The 18,327-nt window shown below is 35.3% G+C and overlaps 1 protein-coding gene and 1 long non-coding RNA gene across 4 annotated transcripts in view; both read left to right on the top strand.

Annotated features, from left to right (window-relative positions):
- tmem94 (transmembrane protein 94) overlaps positions 1–2,921 on the top strand; it is a 61,648-nt gene extending 58,727 nt beyond the window's left edge. The window contains exon 23 of the mRNA XM_073918667.1: positions 1,775–2,921. Within this exon, the coding sequence (XP_073774768.1) occupies positions 1,775–1,989 (215 nt within the window). The 3' untranslated portion in view covers positions 1,990–2,921. The remainder of the gene's footprint in view (positions 1–1,774) is intronic.
- A 9,433-nt stretch (positions 2,922–12,354) lies between these two features.
- On the top strand, positions 12,355–17,552 carry LOC141376842 (uncharacterized). 3 transcript variants are annotated; one of them, XR_012388100.1, is made up of 7 exons: positions 12,355–12,438; positions 12,884–12,987; positions 13,074–13,201; positions 13,329–13,382; positions 13,846–13,912; positions 14,893–15,006; positions 15,812–17,552. It is a non-coding gene; the product is annotated as an uncharacterized lncRNA (long non-coding RNA). The 3 variants fall into 3 exon arrangements; XR_012388099.1 differs by having other exon boundaries at positions 12,851–12,987; XR_012388098.1 differs by having other exon boundaries at positions 12,843–12,987.
- The last annotated feature ends 775 nt before the right edge of the window (positions 17,553–18,327 follow it).

Here is an 18,327-nt window from a genome sequence, read left to right as displayed (position 1 = left end):
GGCGATTCTCCCTATAGTAAAGTCATGCAATGTGAATGTCCATGTCGCCGAACCATCTTGCAGTGTAAACAAAGCAGCGACGAAATGCTAGCCCAGATAGTCATGCAGTGTGAAAACATCTGTGACACGACTAGTTTGAAAATCATGCAGTCTGAACTCGGCATAAGAGGGCGGATTAATCGTTTGCTTGCCCGGGTCTCTTCATGGTCCTCGGGCTGTGGGCGAAGCATAGCCTGTCAATCAAACGGCCAACGGAGGGTGAGTTTGGGAGAGTTGTACGTGTCTCACGGCACTTTACGTGTCTGCGGCCCGCCTCACATTCCCACGTCCGAGTACACGGTGTTGTTTTGCCGCTCTCGATATGATTTCCACGCAGAAGGCGGGAAAAGACACGTCTGGAATGCAGCAATCCCCCTGATTTGTCGTTCGCTGCCGCAATGCATTGTGGCCCTTTAAAACGGCTACAAAGAGAATAAAACAAAGATTTAAACAAGCAAAAATGACAGCGCGTTTGCTCGAAGAGCTGTGGGGAGTCTACTTTTGCTGTCCAGGCGATGGCTGAAAAGGGGGCCACCGTCGAGGTCTCGAGGAGAAACCGTGGTCCTGCCACCTGTATAAAACACAGTCGGCGCGGTCAGACGTTTACGTTACCTGGGTTCTGCATCGGCTGCACAATTCAAGCTCATCCAAAGTGACCAAAAACAAGTGATATCTATTGGCAATCAAGATTCGGCCATGAAAATTCTGACCCAATTACAGCCGGTGAGGCCTGGGGACATTCTTGATTTCTTTTTACACTTTGTACCTCTTGTCGTCCTTGACTAAGCTATGCTGGACCACACCTGCAAACACAATAAAGAAGAAAGAAAAGACACAAATAAAGGGAGAAATAAGCAAATCTATGCAGGGTCACTTGGCATTTCTGTGTGGAGTTTACATGTTCTCCCCATGCTCGCCTAGGTTTTCACCACAAATCCACAACACGTTAACGTTAATTACAGACATTGCTCTGGCTAGTTATATGTTACCGGTTGTCAGTTCTACTGTAGCCTTATTTATTTTCTATAAAACAAAATATTATGTAAAACACAAGCCTGCCTTATTGATTTCAACTTGAAAATATTAAACATTGATTTGGAGTTGTTCTTAAAGGGACAGTTCACCCCCAAATCAAATTGTACTATTTACTCAGGCACATGTGGTTTCAAACTTTTGTAAGTTTCTTTCTTCTGTTGAACACTAAATGCCATATTTAGAAAAAAGCTGAAACCTGTAACCATTTATTTCCATAGTAGGAAAAACAAATACTATGGAAGTCAATGGTTACAGGTTTCCAGCTTTCTTTAAAATATTTTCTTTACAGAAGATAGAAAGAAAAACAGGTCTGGAATAAAGGAAGCGAGAGTAAATTACGGCAGAATTTTCAGTTTTGTGTGAAAGAAAACCTGTTTTTTGTCTTCTGCTGTTATTTACTCACTGTAAATGATATTTAGAACTATTGCTGTAAACAAACAGGTGCCTGGCCAAAGTGACATTTTACATATAAATGTGCAATTTACCACATAGCATTCTCACAGTATCGAAATTATCAATTACTATAGTGTTACTATGCTAATAAATATGTGAACATCCACATTCTGTTATTGTAAAATTACATTTTGTGATCCAACAGGAATGGTGTTTTTGAAAATGACACAGTATTATGGTGACATTTGAATATGTATTTGATATAGGCTTAATATTGACATTGCCGTTTTATATTTCTAACATACAGGGCCATTGGAAAACCACACAGCTACAATGAAGATGGGAATCCTTGAAACAGTTAGCATCAGGAGCATGATGAAGTTTAAGAGCCCTGTCAACTGTGCTGAATGTCTGCTGTCCTGGAAGAGGAGATGGTGCTCGACAATAGGAGGCTTTATCAATGCATCGTTTGTGCTTTTGGATTATAGTATCTACTCAACCTGGAATACAATGACTAAATAGGTTTACATGGTAAATATTTGAAACAGATGCAGCTTTATGTGCTTGAATTTCCTCTTGAAGATTTTTTTTTTTACTTTTCTTGAAACTTTTGTGAGTTTTTTTTCTGTTCTGGAATCATCTGTGTCAACTGGGTAAAGTAACCCATTGTTTAGATTCGATGGTGCTTTTGACGATTTTAATATTCATTTATTAATTTTCCTTCAGCTTAGTCCCCTGTTTATCAGGGGGAGCCACAGCGGAATGAACCGTTCATTGTTTATATGCAAATATATTAGATGTTTAATGTTAATGAATGGGTTTAACCATTAAAAATGTGATTTCATAAGTTCAGATTATCTTTTGTAGAATGAAAGTATTCAGGTGACAACACTAAACAATGGTTAAAGTAACCTCACAAAAATACTCACATTTTATGCTTTTTTAAAAAATTTTTAAATATTTTTGCAGATATTTGGGATATATATTAAGTACACTTCAGCTCTATGTATTGACCTTATTCCTCACGTACGAGCAGGCGCAGCCGTTTGAATCTTTTTGGCTGGAGATTTCCGCTCTCATTCACTTCCTTTGATTTTTAGACGTTAAAAACTGTTTGTTTTGATGCTTGATGTTGCAAACTGATATTTTCTTATTATATTATTCTGCTTTGTCTGTAGAGTCATAAACACACTAGTTTGTAGAGCAAGTAGTTTGTCTGTTTTCCGCTGTTTAATATTCCTAGTCATTTCTCCCATAGGGCACTGAATCAGATATTCGAAAACAAATCGGAAAAACGAGGGCACTTCCGCCTTAAAGAATGAGGTCAATATTAGGAGAAATAAAATGCTAGAATTTATACGGTATACTTTGTTGAAATGTGTAATGTATTTGTTATTCTAAAGGACTTTTACAATAGTGTCTCTTTAATAAAAATAAATAAATAAATAAATAAATGTGGCAGTGTTTAGTGTATTATGATTTTCTATATTCTATTATTCATTTTCTTTTGGGACAACGAGGAATAAACAATTCAGTAAAGTTGCTGTAGCATTGTTTACCAATATACAATTAACCAATATACATTTTTAAATTAGGTGAAACCAAAAAAGCTTGTTGAACACAATCTAAAACATTCAATTGGGCCAATAACATGATTCGGCAGACTTGATGGTTTTTTTTATTGACTCAACACATTATTTCTCATTGAGCCAATGTTGACAGGCTGTTGCCACAATTGAATTTAGATGTGACCAGTCACTAGAAAATGTAGTTTGGGGAGTAAATTATATTTAAATAAATATTATATTTATTCATTTTTACAGCGTTTAAATAATTAGAATTTATATTTATAACATAATTATAAATATTATTCTATCAAAAAATTGAATAAATTATTTAAATATTTGTTTTATTATTGTATGTTTTTTATTATGATTATTATTATTATGGCTTATTTTATTATAGTTTCATTATAGTTTTAATAGTGCAATTAGTGGTGGGTTGTTTTGAAAATCAGGTTAAAAGGGTAATAATAATTCCAGAATTGTTACTTTTATTTATTAATAATAACTTGATAAAAATCAACATAATAGAGGAAAAAGAAAAGAATTGCAGCCTCTTTTATATGTATTAAATAACAAATTTATTAATTGATTCATTTATTTAGAATGGTTGCTTCCACGAATCCTGCGACTTCCACATCTTCAGGTGATTCTGATGTGAATCTGCTGTCCAGAATCAGCTGGTTTGTCTTAGTCGGGCATCTCCGCTGAGACCAGTCCACTATGGGTGACCCTACCGGTATCTGTGAAGTACCAGTGGCGAAGCTCTCAGCATCACTGATGCACACAAGCCCTCACAGCACGTCAAGCTGCAAACCACGTGAGGGACCCTAACCTAACCTACCCTAACCTAACAGACACCGCAAACCACTAAACGCATCGAAACTCTCAGAAGAGTCCAGCGACCGACCAGCAACACGAGAACAACCGCTCAGAAAACCTCGACAAGCGTGCAGAAAACCACCTGAAACATCCTGAAGACCACCGAGCAAACCAAGAACTTCAAGTCAACAACACCAAGAATCAATAAAACCAACCAGTTGATGAAACAAAACATGCAAAAGGAAACTTACTGTGAACTTGCTCTACAACTATGTACACTATATACATACGCAGGCCTGCAGTGTGGTTTGGGACACTGTGAAGACTCAGCGTCTGGCCCTCTTTCTGCTGGGCTTCTCAGGCAGTGGCTCTCCACTGATGTCCACATGGACTCGAGGAGCCATGCTGTTTGGTCTGGCTCCACATCTGCCTTCTGTAATGAGGATTCGTCCATCAGCCTGCACCGTCTCCTCCATCACAGGACACCTGAGTGCCTCCCACAGCCGCTGCTTAATCTCCAGGCCCAGCTGAAGGCTGTAGGGACGACTCTTGATCATGGGCTCAACCACAGAGCGGTAGATGTCCTGGTAGGCCTGAACGCTGTAGCCATGGATAGAGAGTGGCTCCTCCTGCTGTCCCACGTCCACTGAAGGCACTGAGGATGCTGGACGGACTTGGGGAAGGACAGCTGCGTTCTTCAGGTGATGTTCCTTCAGACCTGGGGAAGAGATACAGCTGTAAGTATGATCCAACCTGATCACAGCTGCTGGATCCTGAACAGACGGGACACCCTCCAGCAGGAAGTCCTTCAGGTGTGCTGGAAGACTCCTGGTTCGTCTGAGGCGCCGCTGCTCCATGAATATCAACTTTCCAAATCAGACAATCTGATGAAACTTGTCCAAGTGAAGAGTTGAAAGAGCTCAAGTGATCAGATTCAGAGAGATGTGTTGATTTCAGTGTAAACTCAGGTTGCCGTGGTGACAGAATATTGGAGTCATTTAAATGTAAACAACACTTGATCAGCAGAAAGTCAATCAGAGCAGTAGAGGAGTTCTTCTCTATTGCTTCTCTATTACACATTGTGTCATTTTTACATTATAAATAAGTAAATATAGTGTGAACTAAACAACATGTGTAATACAGAAACATTAACACTTTCAGTAAAATATGATTAAAATCTGTTGGGGTAAGAAGATATCCTGATAATTATTATTATTTTTTTTTTTATCATAACCAGATCTAGATCCCAAAACAATAAAAAAACGAAAACCTACATAAAACTTTGTCTTTTATTTATTTATTCATTTTTTATAATCAATATTTATCAAATTTTGTTGCAATCAAACTTTATTTAACCAAATTTCAAATACGTTTTTTTTTTATCTGATCACATTTTTGCATTAATTATTTCAATATTAGATTATATTAAAAAAATTACACTGTAAATAAAATAATTGTGGACGCTGACAATTAAATATTGACTCAACAGATGACTTCACAATAATAAGCCCCAAACGAAAAAAAAATCCACATTATTAATTTTAGCTGATGGTCTGAAGTAAAAATGAAAAATATTCATTCACCAAACATAAAACTGCTTTGGCAATTTATCAAACAGCAGTGAAAATAGTGTTTGTGTTTGGCGAACAAACCTTGCAGCAAAAGCGCGTGTACGCATGCGCGTGAGAGTCGTTTGATGGATCAGGTTTAAATTCCAGCGCAGCAATGGCAGAGCTCCTCCGAAACATCATATTCAGGCGATTTTCCTTCATCAAAGTTATGGTGAGTAGTGAATTCTGTATGTATTGAATCGTTTTTAAGTTTAGCCAAATGCAAGTCACAGTAATTCCTGACATAAAACGAAAAGCATGGGTATTACATTAGCCTGCCGCTCCGTCATAATGTTGTACACCAGTGGTTCTCAAACTTTTTTCACCAAGTACCACCTTAGAAAAAATTGTCTCTCCAAGTACCACCATAATGACCAGTAGCTATAAAAAATAGCGTTGTAGGCCTAATTAAGCTGTGCACAGTTTAAAAACGAGGCAGATTAATTCCTATCATTGAGAATATGTATTATTGTCAGTCACTTTAAACATTTTAAATAGTCTGAACATTAACTGTGCTGGCAGATAAAAAAAAAAAACTTGTTTAAATTGAAATATGCTTTTAAAAGTTCATTTAAAAAATGGGATTGTTCTTAAAAAGTAAAAAGAAAACTGCTGTACTTAAATCTAAAGTATTCATAGTAGCCTATTCATCAAAAGCTGGAAATGTTGCTTGGACCTCATAAATATTGGCTATATGTCATATTCATTTCATACACAATCTGACAAATCTTGATTTCTGACAAACATATGTTAAATGTGCTTATCATACAGGCACAGCCTAATGAAAATCAAGGAATTTTAAGCACTTTTTCCAGCACCTATTTTTTTTATTTTTAAGAATGACATGCTATGTATTGAAGACCTGAAATGTATTCTCAGCAACCCATAAAACATTGCATAGTAATTGATACAAATGAAAAGCATTATTAAAAATAATAATAATATTTATTAATCATATATTAATAATATAATAAACCTGCACTAAATGCTTGTGAAATCTTTATTGTACTCAAGTAAAAATACTATTACATTCATTTTCCCCATTAAATTAAAATGAACAAAATTAACCCAGCAGTTTGTTTTGTCTGTATTTGACTACATGTTGGGTTAGTTTTTCCAATTAAATTTAAATTATACGTTTTAACTAAGTGGTTTGGTTTGTCAATATTTGATCAAATGTTAGGCTGATTTTCCAGTTGAATTTAAATGGCACTTTTTAACCCAACATTTTAAAAAGTACTCGTTGGTTACTTTTGAAAAAAAAATCAGATTTTCATTATGAAATCACTTTTTTTTTAAGTGTAAACCTGATTGAATGGTTTAATTGCTTAAATCTTATGTAAAGGAATTTGCACTAACAAAGGAAGTATGGTCGATTTTTCCTTTCATGACAATTAATCTTTTTCAATAGCACTGGTAAAACTACCACATAATCTTTAAGGCCATAGAGACACTTTTTTTGCCCATTTTTAACAATATTTTCAAGCTTTGAAAGGATTAATTAAAGTATATGATGAAAAGATTTAAATTTGGCCTTTTATTTACATATTTTACACTATTTTTCTTTACAATGTGGGAATTTTGTTTTTTAAAAAGCTGTACATCACATGGAGATTTTATTTTACACTTGATCTTAAACTAAAATACAAACTTTACAGCATAATTCTTTTGTCGTAAAGAAATAAAAAAGTTCCACCTTTGCTAAAAGTAAGTTTTACTTTACAATACAGCCAAATAAGAAGACCATTAGCATTGTCATCGATCATGCATCAGTCTAATTCTAAATACTTGATAACTTTGAATACTTTTGACTAAATTTAGTAAAGGAGCAAAGATAAATAATGTCTACTTTAATAGTGAACAGATCGCGATTGTATTCAATCTGAGCACACAGGCGATCATGACAGAACTGTCAGTTTATTTGAAGAAAAAAAAGCGTATTTAAGAGCTCGCATATCTGTTTTAGCGATTTGCGTACATTAATGCGCTCTCGTGTTAAAATAAAGCACTCGCCACATTTGCAGAAATTAGTTCTTGCGCAATACCTCCATTCCCGCGCCGCCATTCATACTGTGTTTAGAGGAGTGACAGGTCAGAGGCGAGTCGACTCGCTGTCGGAGAGCAAAACGTGTTTGTAGATCATCAAATAGGCAGGAAATGTGTACGCGGTATAATTACTCTGCTAGACATCTCTATAGTGAAAACATCCGAGAAACATTATTCCAACAAAACATTTGTTTTTAAGTTGTTTTTTTCTGTCTCTGCAACTCAGAAAGCCTTTGTCCCGCCCTTACGTTTCACGCAAAAACTTGACAAGGTCGACTGTGATTGGCCACTTTTCATGTCAGTCAAATCACGCTTCAGACTCGATTCTCAAGCTTCGGAAACTGATTTTTAACAGTTTATGACACATTGCACAACAATAAAGACTATAAGCACAGCGCTGTGATCGTACGCTTCACAAAACAGTCAATGCTGATCACATCGATGTTATAATACACATCAAAGGATTAAAAGTGTTAATTGTTTATTTCATTATTTGGCGATTCCTCCGCGTACCACAGTTTGAGAACCACTGTTGTCCACAACACGTTAACGTTAATTACAGACATTGCTCTGGCTAGTTATATGTTACCGGTTGTCAGTTCTACTGTAGCCTTATTTATTTTCTATAAAACAAAATATTATGTAAAACACAAGCCTGCCTTATTGATTTCAACTTGAAAATATTAAACATTGATTTGGAGTTGTTCTTAAAGGGACAGTTCACCCCCAAATCAAATTGTACTATTTACTCAGACACATGTGGTTTCAAACTTTTGTAAGTTTCTTTCTTCTGTAGAACACTAAATGCCATATTTAGAAAAAAGCTGAAACCTGTAACCATTTATTTCCATAGTAGGAAAAACAAATACTATGGAAGTCAATGGTTACAGGTTTCCAGCTTTCTTTAAAATATTTTCTTTACAGAAGATAGAAAGAAAAACAGGTCTGGAATAAAGGAAGCGAGAGTAAATTACGGCAGAATTGTCAGTTTTGTGTGAAAGAAAGCCCGTTTTTTGTCTTCTGCTGTTATTTACTCACTGTAAATGATATTTAGAACTATTGCTGTAAACAAACAGGTGCCTGGCCAAAGTGACATTTTACATATAAATGTGCAATTTACCACATAGCATTCTCACAGTATGGAAATTATTCATTACTGTATTGTTACTATGCTAATAAATATGTGAACATCCACATTCTGTTATTGTAAAATTACATTTTGTGATCCAACAGGAATAGTGTTTTCGAAAATGACACAGTATTATGGTGACATTTGAATATGTATTTGATATAGGCTTAATATTGACATTGCCGTTTTATATTTCTAACATACAGGGCCATTGGAAAACCACACAGCTACAATGAAGATGGGAATCCTTAAAACAGTTAGCATCAGGAGCATGATGAAGTTTAAGAGCCCTGTCAACTGTGCTGAATGTCTGCTGTCCTGGAAGAGGAGATGGTGCTCGACAATAGGAGGCTTTATCAATGCATCGTTTGTGCTTTTGGATTATAGTATCTACTCAACCTGGAATACAATGACTAAATAGGTTTACATAGTAAATATTTGAAACAGATGCAGCTTTATGTGCTTGAATTTCCTCTTGAAGATTTTTTTTTACTTTTCTTGAAACTTTTGTGAGTTTTTTTTCTGTTCTGGAATCATCTGTGTCAACTGGGTAAAGTAACCCATTGTTTAGATTCGATGGTGCTTTTGACGATTTTAATATTCATTTATTAATTTTCCTTCAGCTTAGTCCCCTGTTTATCAGGGGGAGCCACAGCGGAATGAACCGTTCATTGTTTATATGCAAATATATTAGATGTTTAATGTTAATGAATGGGTTTAACCATCAAAAATGTGATTTCATAAGTTCAGATTATCTTTTGTAGAATAAAAGTATTCAGGTGACAACACTAAACAATGGTTAAAGTAACCTCACAAAAATACTCACATTTTATGCTTTTTTAAATTTTTTTAAATATTTTTGCAGATATTTGGGATATATATTAAGTACACTTCAATGTAACTTCAAATTCAATGTGTAATGAATTTGTTATTCTAAAGAACTTTTACAATAGTGTCTCTTTAATAAAAATAAATAAATAAATAAATGTGGCAGTGTTTAGTGTATTATGATTTTCTATATTCTATTATTAATTTTCTTTTGGGACAGCGAGGAGTAAACGATTTAGTAAAGTTGCTTTAGCATTGTTTACCAATATACAATTAACCAATATACATTTTTAAATTAGGTGAAACCAAAAAAGCTTGTTGAACACAATCTAAAACATTCAATTGGGCCAATAACATGATTCGGCAGACTTGATGGTTTTTTTATTGACTCAACACATTATTTCTCATTGAGCCAATGTTGACAGGCTGTTGCCACAATTGAATTTAGATGTGACCAGTCACTAGAAAATGTAGTAAATTATAAATATATATATATATATATATATATATATATATATATATATATATATATATATATATATATATATATATATATATATATATATATATATATATATATATATAAAGGGAGTAAATTATATTTGAATAAATATTATATGTATTCATTTTTACAGCGTATAAATAATTAGAATTTATATTTATAACATAATTATAAATATTATTCTATCAAAAAATTGAATAAATTATTTAAATATTTGTTTTATTATTGTATGTTTTTTATTATAATTATTATTATTATGGCTTATTTTATTATAGTTTTATTATAGTTTTAATAGTGCAATTAGTGGTGGATTGTTTTGAAAATCAGGTTAAAAGGGTAATAATAATTCCAGAATTGTTACTTTTATTTATTAATTATAACTTGATAAAAATCAACATAATAGAGGAAAAAGAAAAGAATTGCAGCCTCTTTTATATGTATTAAATAACAAATTTATTAATTGATATATTTATTTAGAATGGTTGCTTCCACGAATCCTGCGACTTCCACATCTTCAGGTGATTCTGATGTGAATCTGCTGTCCAGAATCAGCTGGTTTGTCTTAGTCGGGCATCTCCGCTGAGACCAGTCCACTATGGGTGACCCTACCGGTATCTGTGAAGTACCAGTGGCGAAGCTCTCAGCATCACTGATGCACACAAGCCCTCACAGCACGTCAAGCTGCAAACCACGTGAGGGACCCTAACCTAACCTACCCTAACCTAACAGACACCGCAAACCACTAAACGCATCGAAACTCTCAGAAGAGTCCAGCGACCGACCAGCAACACGAGAACAACCGCTCAGAAAACCTCGACAAGCGTGCAGAAAACCACCTGAAACATCCTGAAGACCACCGAGCAAACCAAGAACTTCAAGTCAACAACACCAAGAATCAATAAAACCAACCAGTTGATGAAACAAAACATGCAAAAGGAAACTTACTGTGAACTTGCTCTACAACTATGTACACTATATACATACGCAGGCCTGCAGTGTGGTTTGGGACACTGTGAAGACTCAGCGTCTGGCCCTCTTTCTGCTGGGCTTCTCAGGCAGTGGCTCTCCACTGATGTCCACATGGACTCGAGGAGCCATGCTGTTTGGTCTGGCTCCACATCTGCCTTCTGTAATGAGGATTCGTCCATCAGCCTGCACCGTCTCCTCCATCACAGGACACCTGAGCGCCTCCCACAGCCGCTGCTTGATCTCCAGGCCCAGCTGAAGGCTGTAGGGACGACTCTTGATCATGGGCTCGACCACCGAGCGGTAGATGTCCTGGTAGGCCTGAACGCTGTAGCCATGGATAGAGAGTGGCTCCTCCTGCTGTCCCACGTCCACTGAAGGCACTGAGGATGCTGGACGGACTTGGGGAAGGACAGCTGCGTTCTTCAGGTGATGTTCCTTCAGACCTGGGGAAGAGATACAGCTGTAAGTATGATCCAACCTGATCACAGCTGCAGGATCCTGAACAGACGGGACACCCTCCAGCAGGAAGTCCTTCAGGTGTGCTGGAAGACTCCTGGTTCGTCTGAGGCGCCGCTGCTCCATGAATATCAACTTTCCAAATCAGACAATCTGATGAAACTTGTCAAAGTGAAGAGTTGAAAGAGCTCAAGTGATCAGATTCAGAGAAATGTGTTGATTTCAGTGTAAACTCAGGTTGCCGTGGTGACAGAATATTGGAGTCATTTAAATGTAAACAACACTTGATCAGCAGAAAGTCAATCAGAGCAGTAGAGGAGTTCTTCTCTATTGCTTCTCTATTACACATTGTGTCATTTTTACATTATAAATAAGTAAATATAATGTGAACTAAACAAAATGTGTAATACAGAAACATTAACACTTTCAGTTAAATATGATTAAAATCAGTTGGGGTAAGCAGATATCCTGATAATTATTATTATTTTTTTTTTATCATAACCAGATCTAGATCCTAAAACAATAAAAAAAGAAAACATACATACAATTTTGTCTTTATTTATTTATTTACATAATCAATTTTTATCAAATTTTGTTGCAATCAAACTTTATTTAACCAAATTTCAAATACGTTTTTTTTTTATCTGATCATATTTTTGCATTGATTATTTCAATATTAAATTATATAAAACAGAGTTACAGAGTAAATAAAATAATTGTGGACGCTGACAATTAAATATTGACTCAACAAATGACTTCACAATAATAAGCCCCAAACGAAAAAAAAAATCCACATTATTAATTTTAGCTGATGGTCTGAAGTAAAAATGAAAAATATTCATTCACCAAACATAAAACTGTGCTTTGGCAAATTATCAAACAGCAGTGAAAATAGTGTTTGTGTTTGGCGAACAAACCTTGCAGCAAAAGCGCTTGTACGCATGCGCGTGAGAGTCGTTTGATGGATCAGGTTTAAATTCCAGCGCAGCAATGGCAGAGCTCCTTCGAAACATCATATTCAGGCGATTTTCCTTCATCAAAGTTATGGTGAGTAGTGAATTCTGTATGTATTGAATCGTTTTTAAGTTTAGCCAAATGCAAGTCTCATATATAAATAAATAAATAAATAAAAACATACATCCACAAATCCCTGCTTAAATACACTAACGTTAACAGTGCAGGCTGATAAATAATTAAATAAATTACACCCGTGTTGGGGGACTAAGAACAAGCTAAACTGAAACGTTTAGAGGCCGGTGTGCCATCGTTGGTTGATGGCTAGAGCAATTTTGCATTGTGTTTTTTTTTTTTGGACTGGCTTAAGGTGATGATCGACAGACAGCCTCTTTCTTATTTCTTTTCAATATTTTCCTATTTCTCCAACATTGGTGTAATGTACTTGATCATTTATCAGGCCGCACTATTGATTGTTTCTATATTTATTTATGCAGGAATTGAGGGATTCCTCGATCATTTCCTAATCGGTCGGCAGCGGTGGCTTTATTCTGTGAACTAAATGCAGAAACATCTGAAAAACAACAAGACATTTTCTTTGCGCCGTCTTTGAGGGGAAGCGAGTGAAATTCTGTCTGAGACGTAAGTTATTTATTGTGTATTTAACAATTTTCATAAGAAATAACACTCAGTTTACTTAGTATAATATACTCGCGCTTTTTTTTCAGTTGCTCCGCCTAACGGCCGACCTGCTGCTCCGCCTCACGGCCAACCTGCTGCTCCGCCTCACGGCCAACCTGTTGATCGGTGGACGGGAAAGCGCGCATGACATCGGAAGGAGCTTGAAAAGGATAAGGTAACTAATGAAACTAACGTGAAGTATGTCTGATGACCATTTTATAAACACAACACCTAGATTAATTTAGGAGCTTTTTATTGTAATAAAATGCCTTTTGAATGACACAGATTTTTATGTTGGCTAGGGAATGACAGCAAGTACTGTGATGTGATCTTTCTAGGGTGTTAACTGTAAAACAGTAAGTAGTATTTTTCTGTTGTATTTCTTAAATTTGTTCATGGATTTTTGTGACAATACTTTGATGCATAAGAGTGTTGAATTACGCTTCTCTAACAATGTTTTTTTGGTCAGTATATATACAATAAATGTCCTGCTGCATGTACATTTTGTTTAGCTGTACATTGAATAGCAAATGTTATTAATTTACTATGAGCATTTTTACATTCTAGACGTGATTTGAGCTATCTTTAATTAATCCTGTATGTATGGTTCGTTTCATGGAGACAGGAATGTCTTAGCTAAGGCTAATTCCAACCTAATCTTCGACTGCATAAAGAAAAAATTTGACCACCATTTTATGTGACACCCTGGATAATTATGATCATTTAGTAGTATTTTTGTGATAAAGTGACTTTTGGCTAACATGATGTTTTTTTTAACTTAATTTTGCTTAAATGCTTTTATCTGTTATTCTTTTTCAGATGGATAAATGTGTGAAAACCAAACTAAAAGAATGGAATCTTAAAGAGTTAATCCCCACATTTAAAGGTATGTAATAATATTTTACTTGGTTCATTGTAATCATAGGGCTGCCCTTGTCTAAACGTTTGGCTGGTTGACTTGTGATGTTCATTTGAAGCATTAGTTGAATAATTACTGATTTATTAATAAACCATTTATTCGTTCATTCATTTTCTTTTTGGCTTAGTCCCTTTATTAATCTGGGGTCGCCACAGCGGAATGAACCGCCAACTTATTCAGCATATTTTTTACGCAGCGGAAACATGCAGCATACATTGACTTCGCCTGTGTGGACTTTTTTTCTGCAACTAATAAATTTTGGGGTGCATGGTGACGCAGTGGGTAGCACGTTCGCCTCACAGCAACAAGGCCGCTGGATCGATCCTTGGCTGGGTCAATAGGCGTTTCTGTGTGGAGTTTGCATGTTCTCCCCTTGTTCGCGTGGGTTTCCTCCGGGTGCCCCGGTTTCGAAAGACATGTGGTAAATTGAATTGGGTAGGATAAATTGTGTATGTGTGTGAATGAGTGATTGTTTCCCAGTGATGGGTTGCAGCTGGAAGGGCATCCGCTGCGTTAATCTTATGCTGGATATGTTGGTGGTTCATTCCATTGTGGTGACCCCAGATTGATAAAGGGACTAAGCCGAAAAGAAAATGAATGAATGAATGAATAGTACATTTTGGTTGACTAATGGTTATTCAATTATTAGGGGGCATCCCTAGTAATCATTAGCCACTTCAGCACTTTAAACTGAGAGATTAAATACAAATTTGTCTTTGTCTGGTTAACTTTTAAAATCTGCTGTTCATGCAACCAGTGGCATTCTCTTGTTTTATTTTTAGCACAGGAGCGAACCTTTCCTCGTTTTTAGGTCAATTTGAACACAATTCAGAGGGTAACAATTCAATTAAAGGTTTCTTGATGCATAATGATGCATTTAATGCATAATGCTCGTCTTACAATTATTTTATTAACTATGAAAATCTTATTTTTATGTTTGTTATTAGGGTGGCATGGGGCACAGTGGGTAGTGCTGTCGCCTCACAGCAAGAAGGTCGCTGGTTCGAGCCTCGGATGGGTCCTCCCCCACAGTCCAATGACATGCGGTGTAGGTGAATTGGGTAAGCTAAATTGTCCATAGTGTGTGTGTGAATGAGAGTGTATGGTTGTTGCCTGGTGATGGGTTGCAGCTGGAAGGGCATCTGCTGGGTAAAACATAAAAATATGATGGTTTTGTGAAAGTTGTGATTTGGTCACAGCTATGGTTTCTCAAATTTTTAGTGATAAGATGCTTTATATAGATAGTGAATGCAACAAACTCTATATGGCCTGTAAGCCAATTATTTCCACCAAAGGAGAAGTCCACTTCCAACAAAAAGATTCACACATAATGTACTCACCCCCTTGTCACCCAAGAATGTCCTCTCTTTCTTTCTTCAGTCAGAAAGAAATTGTTTTTTTTTATATAGGAAAATATTTCAGCATTTTTCTCCATCTTCATGGACTGAGATTGTGCCTCATTTCTGACTTTTTAAAGAAAATTTAAATTTGGCTTCAAATGATTCCAAATGTGGTTGCAAACGGTCCCAGCTGAGGAAGAAGGGTCTTATCTGTTTTCATTCAGAAAACACAATTAAAATACTTAATCATTTCAAATGCTCATCTTGCCTTACTATTACTTATTTAAAAAAGTTCCTTAGGCAACCCTGTTGTTGCATTAAGTCATCTTCACTTGGGCCAAACAGTTGCAGCATAGTGCCAGGGTCAGTGGTTAACTAATGCCAACACTGGCTGATAGCTTGATGTGTTATGGCCTTAATAGCTTCTAAAGGTATTTTAGGGATTCTAAAGTTAACTCTAAAGATATTTAACTTTAACACTTTTGAGTTTTTAATGAATCTTGATTAATTCTATTTATTTTTTCAGATTGGGACCAAAATTGCTAAGTATCTTCGTCCATTGAATTCAAGAATCTATTGAGTTTCTTATGTTCTCGTGCTTGGAGACCACCACTTCTTTCAAGCCTTTGCTCACGTGCTGTGCCATTTATTATTGCAAAGTAAATTACTTGCTAAAGTGGACGTTTGCTTTAAAGCATTCTACATCTTTGGTGTGAACTAACCCAAGCAGTGTTCCCTGGTGTGGTTTTTGTACATCCTGGGGAGGAGGCACTAGCAGTGAGGGTTCTGCTAGTATTAATTTTTGCTGACAAACAGAAATCATTAATACTTTGACCTTACTGCTTCCTTGGATTCTGTGTTCTTCAACTTGTACTTTGGACTGTGGGGGAAAAGGAGCACCCGGAGAACACCCACGCGAACAATGGGAGAACATGCAAACTCCACACAGAAATACCAACTGACTCAGCTGAGGCTTAAACCACCGACCTTGTTGCTGTGAGGCAATCGTGCTAAACACTGCGCCACCATGAAACCCATTTCTAAAGAATAGTTTTAATAACTCATTTCTAATAACTGATTTCTTTTCTCTTTGCCATGATGACGGCACATAATAATAGACTAGATATTTTTTAAGACACTCTACACTGCAGTTACATTGCAGCTAATGTTTCTTACAGACTCTTTTAAATCTCAGGATTGATGTTTGTACATGATTGTTCAAGTAAAAGTTGTGAAATGTTTTGCTGTTTTAAATTTGTTTTTAAATGCTTCCATCCTCAGGTTTCATTTTTACTTTTATATCTGTTTTTTCTTACAAACTGCGTTTACATTGAACTTGATCATCCTTACTGATGATTGCTTTATATCTTATATATTGATGTTTGCACATAATTGTTAAAGGGAAAGTTATAAAATGTTTTCTTAATTTTTCTTAATATTAAATTTGTATTTTCTTAGTTTTTATTGTTTGTTTTGTTTTTTTTCAGTCTGTTTGATGCCTTTTCATTAATACTCTCACATATTTTTTTCTACATTGCAGTTGATGATTTATATGAGACTATGTTGATGTTTGTGCTCAAATTTGTATTTTGAAGTTACTTTCTGACTTCAGTCATTTAGATGCATTTTCATTATTACTTCTTCATACTTTGTTTTTCTCTCCTCTGCAATAACATTGCAATTGATTCTTACTGATGATTCCTGATTTATACATGATGCAAATGTTTTTGAATGTATTTAAAATAGGCATTTTCTTAAGATAATTTGTCTAACTTCAGTCTGATGCGTTGCTACTGACTTTAGTCAGTGTTTCTGTGGTACAGTTTGATAAATTTTCATAGAAATTGTCTTAACCCTTTAACTACCCTTCCAAGAAAAAATGGATTGCATTTCTCAACTCCTAATGTCGCTATTTAACACAATCAGTAAATTTTAAACACATGCTATAATTTCTAAAATATCAACTCTACCAAATGATTGATATGCGTGTTTATGGTAAAAGTACCAGAATTACATCTGCTATGAAAAGTCTGAAAAATGAAGTGTAAGACCAATTTATATAAAAAAAAAAATTAAATAAGTATTTTGAACACTAAATCATCTTTATTTTTTTATGACTTTAACAGTCATTTTTAAAAACAGTACAAACATGGTAGAGCAGGCAGTCAAAGGGTTAATGCTAAGGCGCAGATGGGAAAAATATCTTAATTTCAATTGGACACGTTTTATCTTTTGTGATAAATAAAATTCCATTACTGAACAACTATGTATTGCTGTAGAATTGTTTTTATTTTAGTGATTTTAATCACCAGTTTCATTCATTCACTCCAGTTACATTCAACCCAGCAGTGTAGTAATTTTTAACTAATAGTTGTGGTAAAATCACAACCCAGCATGCTGGGTTAAACATGTAACCCAACTTGTTGAGTTTAAGTAACCCAGCGTTGGGTTTGTCCCATTTTTACCCAGCGCTGGGTTACCAAAAAAACCCTGCAGTTTGTATAGTGTGTGTGTGTGTGTGTGTGTGTGTGTGTGTGTGTATATATATATATATATATATATATATATATATATATATATATATATATATATATATATATATATATATATATATATATATATATATATATATATATATATATATATATATATATATATATATATATATATTGTTCAAGTACCATGCAGGCCTACAACTCCACAAAAACACATATATTTACTGGAAAAAGTTTAAAAATAGCCACGTACGTTTAGTCATTTATTTTCATATTTTACTTTACGTATTTAATTTTTCAAAAATGTCTTTGTTTGAACTGAACCACTTTAATTGTTCCTCGTTCACCTGTCAGGAAGGTATGAATATCCCAGACATTGTTATAATAGAAAGCTTTATATGATGATGATGATACTGTTTTGCCATAGATGTATATATCTATACTGTTTTGCTGTTATCGTCCAACAGAGGGCGTTGCCGCACTGAAACCGTGCCGCAACATTGAAGTCTGTGATTGGATCTTGTGGCTGACATGCAGGATTTTGGCC

The sequence above is a fragment of the Danio rerio genome, chromosome 12, assembly GCF_049306965.1.
Source record: "Danio rerio strain Tuebingen ecotype United States chromosome 12, GRCz12tu, whole genome shotgun sequence".
In the NCBI taxonomy this organism is placed as follows: Eukaryota; Metazoa; Chordata; class Actinopteri; order Cypriniformes; family Danionidae; genus Danio; species Danio rerio.
Note: the sequence above shows the minus strand (reverse complement) of the source record. Positions and strands in the feature narration are given on the sequence as shown.